Source organism: Drosophila grimshawi, unplaced genomic scaffold (genome assembly GCF_018153295.1).
Source record: "Drosophila grimshawi isolate 15287-2541.00 unplaced genomic scaffold, ASM1815329v1 contig_848, whole genome shotgun sequence".
NCBI classification, from domain to species: domain Eukaryota; kingdom Metazoa; phylum Arthropoda; class Insecta; order Diptera; family Drosophilidae; genus Drosophila; species Drosophila grimshawi.
Window position 1 is genome coordinate 7208247 of NW_025063692.1, and position 15381 is coordinate 7223627.

Here is a 15381-nt window from a genome sequence, read left to right on the forward strand (position 1 = left end):
GTAACACTTTGGCAACGATGCCTGGTGGCGGTGTTGGCAATGTTCTTTGAATGTTCACCGAATTTAGTCTGTGAATGTTCTCTCACGATGTTTTTGGCACTTCTTGTTGTTGTTGAACCTTATAATTGATACAATGCCCTGCTGCTGCTGACATGACTCGGTCCGTCCGTCTGTTTGTCTGTTTCTCTGCTTGTCTGCCAGCTTAATTAGCACCTGACACATGCACAGAGGCAAGTGCAAAGTCCGATTAGAAGGCAAAGCGCATTTAATGACAAGTTAATTTGCCCCTGTTCGTGCCTACGTAGCTTTTTGTGTGCGCCTATGTGTGTGTCTGTGTGTGTGTGTTGTGTCCCTTTTGGCATTAGAAAATCAACATACAAAGCAGGCAGTCAGCCGTTGACAGGCAGCGGTGGGCAGCGAGTGTCAATTTAATGATGAAATTGAAATTAAATGAGCTGTCTAACCGTTAACTGAAATGTGGGTTCCAGTGTGTATGAGTGTGTGTATGAGTGTGTGTGTGCAGGTGTATGGGCGTGTCCTTAAATATTAGTGGCTAGTCAATAACAACTGGCATATGCTTGGAGCAAGCAATTTAAACTGTTTACATCCAGGAGTGTGTTCTCTGTCGTTCTCCTTCTCTCTCTCCCTTTATAATTGTGTATCATTAGCTTTCTCTCTCTTTTTCTGTCTCTCTCATTATTGCTCTCTAAAGATTGAGCATCTTTTTCCCTCTCCCTCACACAATATTTATTTATAATACACTAATTGTTCACTCCTCTATTTCCTCCCTTCTCCCAACCTCCATGTCCCTTTCTGTCTCTGTCTCTGTATCTCTCTCTCTCTCTCTTTCCCTCTCTCTCTCTCCCTCTCTCTTTCCCTCTCTCTCTCTCTCTCACTTGGCTTTTCTTCTCTCAGTCCAATTGCTGATGGCAAATATGCTAATATATTTTAGTGATCATTTCTAGTCCCATCTCCAGTTAATATTATTCGCATTCTGCTTGATAATATTTTGTAGGGACTCATTTGAAGCTCTTCTTTTTTAACTTATTTCTAGTTGCCCACATGCAACAGTGTTCGATATAATTCTTATTATTTTGTCCCCCCGTCGTCCTCTTGTGCAAGGTGTTGCTGTCAGTTTTGCGGATGGCTTTAGTTGCCATTTCATTTGAGTTGCGAACATTTTAATTATGTTGGGCGCTAGTCAGCTTTTCACGCCCGTAACAAATGTCGCTTTTACATCTGCCATTGCAATTGCAATTGCAATTTCCGATTTTTATTTAACATTTTGCATATGCTATCTGTTTTATTTACACAACTACACGCAGCACTGTGAATAAAATAAACACGCTATTAATTGTTGACAACGTGACAAACGTTGAGCTTGGCAACTGTCACAAAACTGCCAACAATTATGCATTCAGTTTTGCAAAGTGCATAAATATTGAAATAACTGACATGTCTTGACAAACAGTTTACTGACATATTCATGGGCACATGTTGTGCCACATCATCCTATCAGTGTTGACAACTGCTTTTTGACTCAAATTTCACCAGTTAAGTTAAACCATTTGGATAACCATATTTTTACATATTTATTTAAGGCACCTTCTGCTGCTTTATTCAAGAGTTTGTGATGCTTTATTTATTTATTTTTTTGGCACGCATAAAATAACTTTAATGCAGCAGTCAAAGTTGCAATCGATTTAGTGTGAATTCTACCAAAAGTTGAATAGGGAAATTGAGAAAACACTCTCTCTATTAATCTTTCTTCTTCAACTGAACTGTCTGCAAAACTCAGATTCAGACGTACAATTTAAAGCTTGGATATAGAGAGAGAGAGAGATAGATATATAGAGAGTGTGAGAGAGAGACAGACAAAAATGGGCTGGGAAGGTTGTCAGTCATTCAATCTCACAATCAATCATTTGGAATGACAGCTACAGCGACTTTAGTCAAAGGAAGTGAGCACAGACAGCAAAGATAGCATTTCTCTCTCTCCCTGGCTCTCGGTCTCTCTCTCTCTTTCTCTCTCTCGCATTCTCTCTCTCTCTTACTCTCACTTTCTCTCTGTCACACTGTCTTATTCGATTTGCTGATTTGCCATTGCCATTTACCATTTTTCCCCCTTATTTCCGTACGCATACATGCACACATTGATTTATAAGATTGGGCCGCCAAAAATTGAATGTTATTGCTTGAATGGCCGCAATTTACTAAAAAGCCTTGCCATAACCAACACCCACTAAAGCCCCTCTACCCAAAGTCCTTAAGCACTCGGCTTGCTGTTATTTATGTGCATGTTTATTTATTAGATGGCCCCCAGACACTTGATAAAATTAAACGCAAATGGCCGGCAATTTTGCATTTGGCATTTTGATTTTGACACCGTGGCCGGGCCAAATGGAACCAGTAGCAGAGCCAGGTGCAGGGGCAGCTTAGCTGGCCATATATCTTAGTGGGTGCAAGCAAGCTAAGAGACTTACCAGAAAATAAACAGCAAACGGCATTACGACTACGGCGACCAGCAGATCGGCTATGGCTAATGACACTATAAAATAATTCGTAACCGTTTGCAGCGAACGCTCGCGACACACGGACAGGATAACCAGAATGTTGCCGAATAGCGTTAGGATTGGGAACAGTATCAAGATGAGCGCCCAATAATTATGATCAACTGCAAATAGAAGAAAATACGAATCACACGAGTTATATAGATCTTAGATATTTGTATGCAACAGTTCAATTTTGTAAACAAAAAGTTCTGTCTGCAAAGTTAACAGATTTAACTAGGCCAACCTAAGTCAGAAATAAAGTAAGTAAGAACTATTTGATCGGAGTTTATTTGCGGACATCTAAATTTTAATCCCGAGTTTGAAATATTATTATGCTTTTGTACGACTTAAGCTAATTTTATCCATAACTTTAAACGTGGAATATTCAACTTTTGTTGACGTTTTAGTCATGGTTTGATCTCTAGACTAAAACTGCATTTAAATCTGAAAACATACCCAAAAAAATAAAATATATATCATGTCTTGAACTCTACCAATCGATTCCACAACTTGAAACTTATCATTCGACTGATTGATCGACTTATCGCGTCTACTCGTTTCTCTCTCTGGTTCTATTCCAAGAAAGAACGTGAATTGATCACTCTATGTTATACTGTTATACAAGATACTGTGCAGATGAACAATTCAATATCGGACACTGATTAAGAATATAATTAAATTAAATCCTAATACTCATTATAACAATAATGTTTACGTCCCTGAACATTGAAATGGGGAAATGGGAAAATTGGTAAATTTGACTTGTTAATGTGCAGTTACTCACCGATTCGGAGCTCGTGACAGGATTCCGTTGTTAGATTCAGCGTTGCATTCGTGCAATTGGTTCGATAGTTCTCAAAGTAGAGGTTCGTCAGGTTCTGATCGAGTAGAACGTTGCTCGTGGTGACTGTTGTGGTGCTGATTGTGGTTCCCGTCACACTGCTGCCATTATAATTGGGAAAATAATCGTTAAAGTTCTCAAGCAGCAGCATGAAGGAGCTGCCACCAGCACCAGCACCAGCACCCGCACCAGCACCCGCACCCGTACCAGCTGTTGCACTCGCACTACCGGCGGCAGCACCACTCAACCAAAGGGCATCCTCCGTGGCACTGGTGGTCGTTCGATTTGTTATCGTCGTCGCCGTGCGTTGCAAGAGATCATTGCTAGCCACATCCATATCAGCAATATCCAAGCTGGCACCGCTGAAGCCACCGAGAATGCCATAATCGGCATCCCCATCGGCCACACTCTCCAGCGCACTCTCCTCCGCGCTATCGATGAGCGCAATATCCTGCGCAATATCCTGACCCGATTCGCCGTTCAATTGCTGTTCGACAAAGTTGCGCAACGCGTAGAGTCCACCACCATCAGCATCGGGGTCCGCATCGAGATCATTGGTGATGCTGCTGTTGGTGGCGCCACTGTTGCTGCTGTTGCCACTTCCATTGCCACTGCTAGCCAGTGTGCTGTTCTGCAATGTCTCAGCGATGTCCAGCGTCAGCCAGCTGACCGTTTCATTGGGGCTAATGAAACCGGTGCTGACCATGCGGCCGATTGCAGCGGATGGGGTTGTCTCGCTGCTACTGCTGCTGCTGCTCAGGCTGAGATTATTGCCACCGGCGGCGCTCAGCAGCCATTCGCTGATGTCATCAATTAACGCATAGCCAGCCTCCTCCGCCGCCGCCGCCGCCGCCGCCGCTTGCGTCTCATCCTCATACAGGGACAAGTAGCTGGTGGGTGTCGAGGAGCTGGCGATGCCCACACTCTCGCTACTATCTCCATTCCCCCCTCCATCCGATACAGCTGATGCCGTGCCCGTTCCCGAACCCGATCCGCCTGCTGATGCTGCTGCTACAGCCTCTTCATGCACCGCTGTTATTCTCTCCACATTTGCGTGGGTGGTGCGGTTATGAAAATGGCCGAGCAACTTGCTGGCCAGCGCTGTTGCCGTTGTTGTTGTTGTTCTTGTGGCCTTAGCAATTGTTGCTCCCGTCGATGTTGCTACGGGACCAATGGCTGCTGCAACCATCATGCCTTTGCCTGACCAACACACACGCGCACACACACTCCCTCTAGTGGGGCTGAGCGGGGAGCGTGGTGCACTTTGCACGCTGTGCGCCAAGGCAACGTCCTCGCTGCATGCTGCCACCGACTGCAAGTAGAGAGAATGCAAAAAGAACCACAACTGGTTGTACTCCGTCTGTATTTGCATCTCAAATGTAACAAACATGTATGCAAGTTAAAATGGCTTGTTCAAGCCGACAATGGCTATCTTCAACTAAATTATAATAACTGAAAAAAATAAATTAATTAAATTAAGGTAAATAATAAATAAGAAATGTTTTCACAAACGTATTATGTGCATGACGATTATGATTACTTTTACATAATAACACCATATGTTTTCAATGTCTTTCAATGTTTTTTTTTTTTTTTTTCTGACTTAAGAGCATTTGTAAAGAAGTTTTGAGACCGTCCAACTGATGTGGCTATGCAAATTTTGAAAGGAAAATCTTTACCTAAGAGGTTAATATTGATATTAGTTGATCACTGTCCTGCTCAATATGGACTTTTACCGAAAGTCTCTTTGACTTCTTAAGCCACTTCTGATTTTCACTAAGAAACAATTTCAGTATACCTACAAATTAATATCTTGATATTTAAATATTATGAAAATTCCCAAGTATTTTACCGTCCAGCTGTATAAGAATTCTGGTTTTATTTTTCTGTCTGCTTAAATTTAAATCATTATTAAATTTTAAATCATTTTTGCCAACTGCAAATAAGTTGTTGTAAAAGCGTAAATATCAAGTGCAGGGCACACAGCTGGAGGCGCTCTGCAAAAGTGTGATTGAAATTGCACTTAAATCGCAGCACACACACACACACACACACACACACACACACACACACACATACGCACACACAGTTGCCCCAAATTATGGTGCCCTTTGCGCCAATGCAATTATCTATCCATCTATGTACTTTGGCGGCCCCCCGCACATTTAATTAACTCTTTAATCAATTTATTGCCAATTATTCTACAAAAAGCGCCAGCGAAAATGTTATAATTTAATTAAGTTAGCAAAAGGTTTTGGTGTGTCGCCTTACCAGCTGACTACCACCCAACCACCCAACCACCAAGCCATCCACCAATCAACCCAACCATCCAACTTTCCCCTCAGTTTGAGAATGAGAGTCTGCTATCGTCTATTTGCTTGCTCTGTCCTGCTTGAACTGCTTCTACTGCTTCTGCTCCGTCTCCTTCTCCTTCTCCTGCTCCTTCTCCTGGTCCTTCTCCTGCCACTGTTCCATTCCTGCTGCTGGTGTAGACACTTTGCAATTTTCGCTTTTGTATTTGCCAATTGGCGCTGATTAAAGCCCTCTTGGTCATTGGCCCATAATTAAGAGATGGCTCGTTGTGTTCTAATCAGAGCAAGCATCGACTGAGCACCTTCGAGAAATGTGAAACGAATGCGCCTTGGCTCAGCTTAATCGGTTCAGTTCCAAGTTCCAAGTTCCAAGCCAAAGTCCACTCAAGTAAAGTTTTCTGATCGAATCTCACCACTCTAAAACCAAATGAGGCAATTCAAATTGGCCACCTTTCGAGTGTGACATTGCCTCATATCGATGTTCGAAGCATTTAAAACGTTTGACAAATTAGCTTTATTCACCCGAATTAAGTCGATTTGTCGCATCCTGTCATTTAATTGTCCTCTGGCTTAGGAGGACTTGAGTAAAAACTTGAAATTAGCAGATAAACTCAATTTTGCTAATCGAACATTAATTTCCATTTTTTCTTCTCATTTTTCCTGGTTTAGATTCATCTTTATGCTAATTTATTTGGAAAGTAAAATATTTGCCTCTGAATATTACCAATAAGTTTATATTTTCTATATTGATTAGGCGTGGCTCCACAAAAAAAAAAGAAGAAAATTCAAATAATTTGCGAAGATGAGTGTGCATTTTTTGAATTTTTCTGATTTGACAACATGTGAAATCAGCTGAAGAAGCTGAAGATAATGTAAATCAAGTTGTATGGCGTAAATATAAATTAGCCAAAATGAATACTAGAAAATATACAACTAGTAGTAAAGCAAATAATTTTGCTTACTTTAAGAAAAGACTCCTTTGGTATAGACTCAAGTTAGACTCAAGATGGCATCGAGGCTGTAGTTAATTCCACAACATCCAAGTGTCAGAATATCTTGTCAAATACGCACTTAATGTGATCGTAAACGTGTAGTGATGCGCGTGCTATGTATATGTATTTGTATATGTATATCTATATGTATAACAGTTGGGGCTCGTTGTGGCTCAGATGCAGATGAGACAAGATAGTGGATACCGTTGCCTTTACCACAGATACGTGCCACTCAAAATTCGTGCCAGCTGCCAGACCCAAAATAAAGAAATGAGCAAATTGTTGGCTCTAATGAAATTTTGGCTCAAGCAAGACGCAAAAGAAACTGAGAAAAGCACGAATAGTTGCACAATGGGAAAAACCAGGCGAAAATCTTAAATACACCAAGAAAAAGACCCCCAATCATAGTGTGTGTGTGTGTTTGTGTGTGTGTGTGCTCTCGCGATTTGGTTGCCCTTTTCATTAATTACGCCAGCAAGTGGCAATAAGAACCGACAATGCCGAGGACTCAGCACAATTCAACTTGGCACTGAGCTGAACTGGACTGAACAGAACAGAACAGAACAGAACCGAACAGAACTCAAGTCGTGTAATTAATTTCACTTTCGCTTGAGCGATGATTTTGAATATGCGAGGACCGCACGCAATCCATACAATCCCTGTCCAGTCCCTCCATCCGTTTGTGGGTGAAGAGGTGCCACTACTTAAAGGCGGCAATCAACCTCAGCTTTGGCTAAGCAGCTGACAGTGAGACTGAGACTGAGACTGAGACTTAGAGTGTGTGGTGAGAGGTGGTGAGAGGGGGTGAGGGTGTCATTTCCTGTCGCTGGCACACCATCCGTAACCGACCATCCGTATCCTATTCCATTGAAGAACCACAAAAAGGCTAAATGGCATGCGACCACATAATTTTGGACTTGTTTGTTGTTGTTGCTGTTGCCTGAGATTGCTTTGTCTCTGTCATACTAATCAGCATTATAGGCACACTAATGGCATTATGATGGAACTGCTTTGGCTTCGCCCTCAGGTTCGTCCTTGGCAACTGCCAAATCCCATAAATATATTTGATATACTCAAGACCTGTCTGAGTGCAATGCACAAAGTGGCATTAGCATTTAGCCAAAAGTATTTAACTCTATTTTTTGCAGATATAAAAAGCGTAAATTGGGAAAATCAAGAATAAATTTGAGATTTAATGTTATAACATTATACTATTATATACTCGTATATACAATTATTTGATGTATAGAAAATATATCCTATCAAGTCTAATATTCTATACACAAATTCAAAGCAAACAAATTTGAATCTCCATCCCTTGCTGCAATCACAATGGCGACTCATTCACAATATCCAGTAGATGCGTGGCGACAAGGATATTGAATTTTTGGAGCAGGACTTCCGCTACTGCCTCGGCACAATAGCCACGACACTCAATAAATCAGCAAGTATAATTATTGGCGACACCAAGGCACGCGAATTAGCACTAAGCACACGCACACATCCATACACAACACACACACACACAACACACAACACACACAACTCACACACACATACAACACACACACACACCTGCACAGGCAACTAGAAACAAGAGCGGCCACCACAAAATATAGCCAAACAATTGAGAAAACTTTTGGTGTCAGCAAAAGGCAAAGTAACACTGAAGCAACAAAGAAAAAAAGAAAATAACACAAAAATATGCTTTTCGGTGTGCCTTCAGTGTGGCCGTGGCCCAAAGTTGCAAAGCTGCAAAGTTGCAGGTAATATTGCCACGAATAAGTTCCATTGCCTTGGCCCTTTGGCATTTGTTAGCAATTAATTTGTAATATTTTTGGTCTCATTTTGCTGCATTGCGTCGTATTTCGATATTTATTTATGATGACGTGTGACGTCATCGCACGCTTATAGCTTAGCAATTCCCATTGAGTTGCCACACACACACACACACACACACACACACACACACATGGCTGAGCGGTTAGCTGCGAAAAGCAAATTGGTTTCCGATTTAGTTAGCGCTGCGTTGCATGCAACTGGGACACATAATGCCCACAGGCACATTCGAGTATTCCGCCCCCATTCGCTTGTGTGTGTGTGTGTGTGTATGTGTGTATCTCTGTGTGTGTGTGTGCAACAGCTGTCGCTTGATAAATTTTATGGCATTGGATGCTGCTGCTGCTTTGCTTTCGGTTAACTCAATGTCCTCTAGCACATTCCTATGACACACGTGTATGTGTGTGTGTGTGTGTGTGTGTGTGTGTGTGTGTGTTTGTACGTGTGTTTGCAGCTAACGCCAAGTGCGAGTATCATCAGCAATAAAGCAATGACTCAAAAGGTAATGAATGGCAAAGTTTAAGCGCCCTTCTCAAAAAATACCTGACAACTGTCAATAAACACAAGTCCGCGGGTTGGGGGCAGCTTGAGCTAGTTGGGGGGAGGTTTGTGCGTGAGGTTTAGTGGGCAATAGCAGCGCCACGGGAGTGACACCTTGAACAGGGCCACGTATCGACGCTGAATGCGGTTGTCCACTTTTTTGACATAGGGCCAAACATTTTATTGTGTGTTCTGTGTTGTGTGTGTATTGTTGTTGCTGCTGCTGTTCTTGTTGTTGTTGTTCGTCATGTGGGCAACGTGAGTCAGCATGACGTTTGGTTATTTCCATTTGTATGAGTCGTCGTCTCCCCCCGGGCGTCAAACGTGCGAACAATTGATATTTATGCGTTAACTTTCAAGCGGGCAAACGGTGCGTATGAGTAATACGCCAGACCATAGATAAATTGTATAACAGATGCGTTGCGCATACGCAAAAACTATTGCAAAAACGATCTGACATTCGCTATATCTCTCTCTCTCTTTCTCGCTCTCTCTCAGACTTTCTCTCTCTCTGTCTCTCTCTCTCTCTCTCTCTCTCTCTCTCTCTCACGCCTTCTCTGTTTGGTTCTATATTGAAATGCCTCAATCAGCGAAGTGCGTCCAGAACGGCTCGTTGGTCTAGGGGTATGATTCTCGCTTCGGGTGCGAGAGGTCCCGGGTTCAACTCCCGGACGAGCCCACCGGTCGGACGGACGGGGTGGACGGACGGACACTCGCCCCTTCGTCTTTGCCCATTTTTTTTTTTTGGTGTATATATTTTTTTTTTGATATATTCTTTTTTGCATTTAGCTAACACTGTGCACACGTTGTGTGTATGTGTGTGTGTGTGTGCAGTGTAAACGGATGCGCGACTAGAACAAAATATATATTTTTGTATATGGGGCAAAAAGCGCTTATCGCTTCAAGTCTACTCAAGCGTCAACGGAGCGATTCATTCGAGAATTTCTTATGCTTCAATGAACCAGAAGTGTCGTCGTCGGCAGCATTCGCGTCGCGTCCATATCGCTTCTATATATATTTATATATATATATATATATAATGTATATATATTATATTTAAGCGTGTACACATATTTGCCCATATGAGCTCTGGCTGTTGTTGTCTGCTACGCCCCATTTATCCTTAGCCCTTTTATACATATATATATATATTTATACATATATATATATATATATTTATATATATATATATATATTTATATATATATAGATTATATATGCTGCTGTTTGAGCCATTGTCTGTTGGAGAATTCTTGAAAGGAAAAATCAAATTGCACGCTCAATTTTCTGTGCCACTTTTTGCCACGATTTTAAAGCATAAGCCTTATAATCAATTTAATAAAAATAAGCACATATCAATGACACCAAAAAAAAAGTAAAAGACAATAAAGATTGCTCTCTCCCTCGCACTGCCTCGACTTGGTCAATGCGCTATCGCTCCTTAAACCACGCCAAAAATCGATCGCTTGAAATACAGCGAATAAGCCAGGAATGAAATGGATGGAAACTCAGCTGAAACGTAAGAATTATAGAATAGTAGCAGATAAAAAAAACAATCCTAAATGAAAAAAAATAACGATTTTTCATCAAATTAATGTGAACATTAAGTAATATTGCGTGGTAATAAATATGTATGGAAATAGATAGAACAAAGAAAATATTCTCCGACTTGACAATAACTTTTATCAGTGTATATTTGACTTTGACATTCTACTATGGACTTAAATCGATTCGTTTTGCCAACTAATGAAGCGAGAATAACTAATTAAGGAATGGGATTCTAATCTAACAGAGGAATGTGGAGTGCATATGTTGACTGCTATTGTAGCGTGGCATGCAACAAGGACTCAGAATGCTGCAAGAAAAAGGTAATTCCCTCATGGATGATTAGAAAAAAAGAAGCTAGATAAAGGATAAATGCAATATAAAATATACATATATTCAATAATTTATTGGAGCAGTGCCACTTTGAAAATAGGGAATAAACAGCGACGGTATATGGATTGAAGACGGGGAGTCTCGGTGCCAGTTAAGCTTATAATTTATTCAAGCAAAACATTTTGCAATACAAAAGGGGTGCAGACCACGCAAGTGAGCAGCAGCAGCAGCAGCAGGAGCAGAGGAGTGAGCCTGCGAGTGGGTTAGGGGTAGATTTGGACTGTAGAGACATAGAGAGAAAGAGAGAGAGAGAGAGAGAGAGAGAGAGAGAGAGAGAGAGAGAGCAGCGAGTGGAAAGAAGTTCCGGAATTATGCAGCAGCATTGCTGCCGCTACTGTTGGCACAAAGAAAGTAGCAGAAAATGAACAGCGAACGGCAGAATTGCCAAACAAAGGCTAACACGATTGACGTGGCAGCCATAAACAGGGGGCTGCTTGGGGAGTAGAGCTGTTCGCAGCGATGCCTTCGAAATTGTGGGAAGAGTGAAAAAAAAACCAGAAAAAAAAGGTCAAAATTGCCGGACAATGAACATGCGATAGCTGAGCCTTATGCATAAAATTAAGCATTGCGACATACACTGAGCTCATTTGTGGCGACAAACTTAAGCTAGGCAATGCCTCAAGATAGAGAGGAAGAGGAAGAGAGAGAGAGAGAGAGGGAGAGACGGAGAGAGAGCGAACAAGAGAGATGGTTGTAAGGGCTTAGTCAAGTTATGAACCACAAAACATATTCAGGCAGCAGATCGCCACAACTGCCATTTTGAGTAATTTTCGCTCAGTGTGGGCCGCAAACGCCCTGTTTTGAAACCGGGTGCGGAGAGGGGAGGGTTAGGTGAAGTGTGTACCGAGAGTAGACAAAGGAAAATATCTTTCATTAACTAATTAGCTTACTTTTTCATTTGGCTGCCTGGAAAATCTCTACTGCTCTGCTCAGGCCTGGGCCTGTGCTGTGTTGCTTTTGTTTAGCCTCGTTCCTTGCCACTCCTGCACACACACACACACACACACACACACACACACGTACACAGGCAGAAGGGATAACGTGTAAAATTACAACTACCAATACACTTTTGGCCTCGCTGCTGCTGCTTTTACTTTTGCTCTTCCTTGTCTTTGTTATTTTACGCTTTACAATTCTTTTTGGGCATGGTAGCAAAAATTTGTTCAGCAAACGTTGGACCAGCCTGCGTCCTGCACCACCAACGGTGCCTGCAGCCTCCTGCCTACTGCCTCCCGCTCCGGCCTCTTGTCTGCTGTCCCTGCCATTCGCTTTGATTAAAGTGAAAATAAATGAGGGTCCTAGACAACTGATGCTGCTGCTCGGCGCAACCACCACAGCTAAACCCACTCCCACCTCCACCACTTCCCCTTCCCCACCCACAAAGCAAACCCACTTACAGCATTCGTCTTTTTCAGCCCGGGAGGGATCGCTGCCCGCTGCCTGCTGCCTGCTGCCGCTCCTGGTAACTTCATTAGAAGCCACTAAAAATACAAGCACCCACCAGCAATCAGAACCCACCCACCCCAAACCCCTCTCCGCCTAAACTAGTCCATTGTCAGATTCCTCTTTTCGTATGTATGTATGTATGTATGTATATACAAATGTACGTATGTGTGTGCTTGTGTTTTTTTATGCTTTCAATTCAGAGTGCCTCCATCATATCGTTCTATATTCATTATCATCGTCATCGTCATCGACATCGACATCGACATCGACATCAAGCGCGTTGACCAAATAATCAGACGCAAATTAGTTTAAAAGGTGCGGGTTTCAAGGGTTGCCTTTATCATGTGATTGAAAATGATTTGGGGCATAGTCATCAGATGTGAAGCACTACAGCAAGTCGCTCAATATTGTGCGCAAATATAATATTTAAAATATAAAAAATGAATTCAAATTAGCAAAAGATATTTGGCTTTTCAATTAAATGAGCTAACTTATACAGTTAAATTGAGATCGTTTGTGGGGCTTACTTATGAGATTGAAAAGCAAACTAGTTAATTGATGTACTTATTAATTCTTTACATAAATTTGCAAGTTTTAAGTGTCTATCGGGTATTTGCCAACCGAAACACGTTGGTGGCCCGGTTAATTGCTTGATGGTGCGTACATTTTTAGGCTAATAAAAACCACTTATCCAACTAATCAAACTTATGCAATTATTGCAGCTTATTCAATTTAACGCGCATTTGTCGAGTACACAAACACATGAAGCACAAAACACGCGAAAACAAATCCAGCAACAAAAACTCCAATTAAATGCGCATAATACGCAAAACCCATTACACAATTTGGCTTCGGGGGCCCTGCTCAGGATGCTGAGTTGGTGGCGCGGTTGCTGCGGTTGGAGCGGTCGGTGGGGGTGGTGCGGGTGTTGCGGGTGGTGCGCGTGGTGCGGCTGATGCGGCTGGTGGAGCGTGCGGCTGCTGATTGAAACTGCGTTTTGGTTGCTACAGCAAGTCGTTTGCACATATACATATATCATTAGGCATATGTAAATGTAGTCGAGTATTTGTTTTCTATATTTATAGCATGTTCACAACACACACTCACACTCACACACACACTCACACACACACACTCACACACACACACACACACGCATAAACGAGTCCCTTGTTAATTCCAATTTTCTACATTTTTGACTCGAAATGATATGAAATTCACACAAAAATAGCTAATTGCATTTGTTCTGATGCTCTTATTTTGAGGGGTATCGTTTCAATCGTATCCCGTACCAATTGAAAATGGATAGAAAGGGTATTATAAAGTTGTACAAAACTTAGGAAACATACTGAAGGAAGCATGTCAGAATAAATATATATGAGCTGATCAGAGATACTATAATAACATAAGACTTCAAATTGGGCATATTCATGTCATATACATTTTATCACTAAATTAATCCGATTCTAGCAATTTTAAGGATGCATTTATGTGTATTTGACATAATATTAATCATCCGTCAATGATGCACCAATATCAACTTGAAAGCACTGTTGAAAATCATATAGAGCAGCTCTTAGAGGAGATCTCTCTATAAAGTTAAAGATTCAACTTCCTGATTATTAAAAGTATATTTTTAAACAAATTAAAAATCTAACTGAATATCTATAAAATATGCAAATTTAATGTAACTACTAATTAAGTATATATTCTACAATATATATGTATAATAAAATATATATATAAATAATTCGTTATATTCCACTGAAAGAACACAAAAACAATTTATTTGAATTGAATTAATTGAATTGAAAGAATGCGCCATTTTACATTTAAACGGTAATAATTTAAATCATTGGATGAATGTCAAGCTTATTATTAAAAATGTTTACCCACTTTTCAATGGGTTAAGAAATAAATGTAATTGATGTGCTTTTTATTGATTTTCACGGTCCCAACTTGAATGACTCAACAAAATCAAAGTGCTGAAAATATGCTTGACTCAAGCGTTAAAATGCAAATGCAAAATTGTTGTGAGAAATTACAAAAGAAATAATAATAATATTAATATTAATATTATCACACAAAAGCAAACATTGAATTGAAACGCAATCGGTGAAATCATACTGAAAAAAAAAGTAAGATTGAAATGAAAATCAACGCTTCACGTCAATGCTCAGCTATGGATGAAAAAAAAAAGATGGACTGCGTGGAGGAGGGGGCATAGGGTGCGGGTGGTGAAATGCGTAACAGGACCCAAAAGTGAAATGAACTGTAATCAATTCCGAGGTCCAAAAGTCGGTCAATGGTCGGGCACGGGAGCTGCCCATCAGTACAACTGTAATTTCCGAAACAATTTATGAAATGCCACCCACCCAAAAAAAAAAAAAGAAAACAAAAAACACACCCACCATTCGCGTCCAGACCTCCACCCACCATCCATACATCCGTTACAGCATCTCGCACAGAAATGCCAATTATTAACATTTTTCGGCACAGCACAAAAAATAAAAAAAATATATATATTTAAATAAATATATATATATATATATATGTTTATGTATGTCTGTATGTATATGCCTCAACCACAAGGTAGAAACAAAACAAATTATTAACAGGGAGCAGCAGCAGTGGGGGAGGCAAGGTGGTACTACGCGTGATGTTGCTGGAAAATATTTACAATATTTTTCACCGTAGCTAGCGGTAGTCGTAATTTATTTTTTCTTTCACTCCCATTCTATTATTTCTTTTGTTTTTAAATTTTAATGCTTTTTGCGAAACTTTCGAATACAAAAACAAATTTGTTCTCCCTTTTTTTTTTGGTTGTTTTTTGCCTTTTAACGATTCAACTTTCTGTTTGGCTTTACAGTGGCCGATTTTTCTTCTTCATTTGGTCGGGCGATTAAAATTTATGAAATTTT

The 15381-nt window shown here is 40.8% G+C and overlaps 1 protein-coding gene and 1 non-coding gene across 4 annotated transcripts in view; one reads left to right on the plus strand and one right to left on the minus strand.

Annotated features, from left to right (window-relative positions):
• The window catches only part of LOC6565774 (dopamine D2-like receptor), a 37175-nt gene extending 24687 nt beyond the window's left edge, over positions 1-12488 (minus strand). For all 3 annotated transcript variants that reach the window (XM_043216209.1, XM_043216210.1, XM_043216208.1), the window contains exons 1-3: positions 12412-12488; positions 3337-4705; positions 2484-2674 (exon numbers count right to left, since the gene is read on the minus strand). In XM_043216209.1, the coding sequence (XP_043072144.1) occupies positions 2484-2674; positions 3337-4705; positions 12412-12486 (1635 nt within the window). In that variant the 5' untranslated portion in view covers positions 12487-12488. The remainder of the gene's footprint in view (positions 1-2483; positions 2675-3336; positions 4706-12411) is intronic.
• On the plus strand, positions 9684-9755 carry Trnap-cgg. Its single transcript has one exon. It is a non-coding gene; the product is annotated as a tRNA-Pro (tRNA).
• Positions 12489-15381: the final 2893 nt, after the last annotated feature.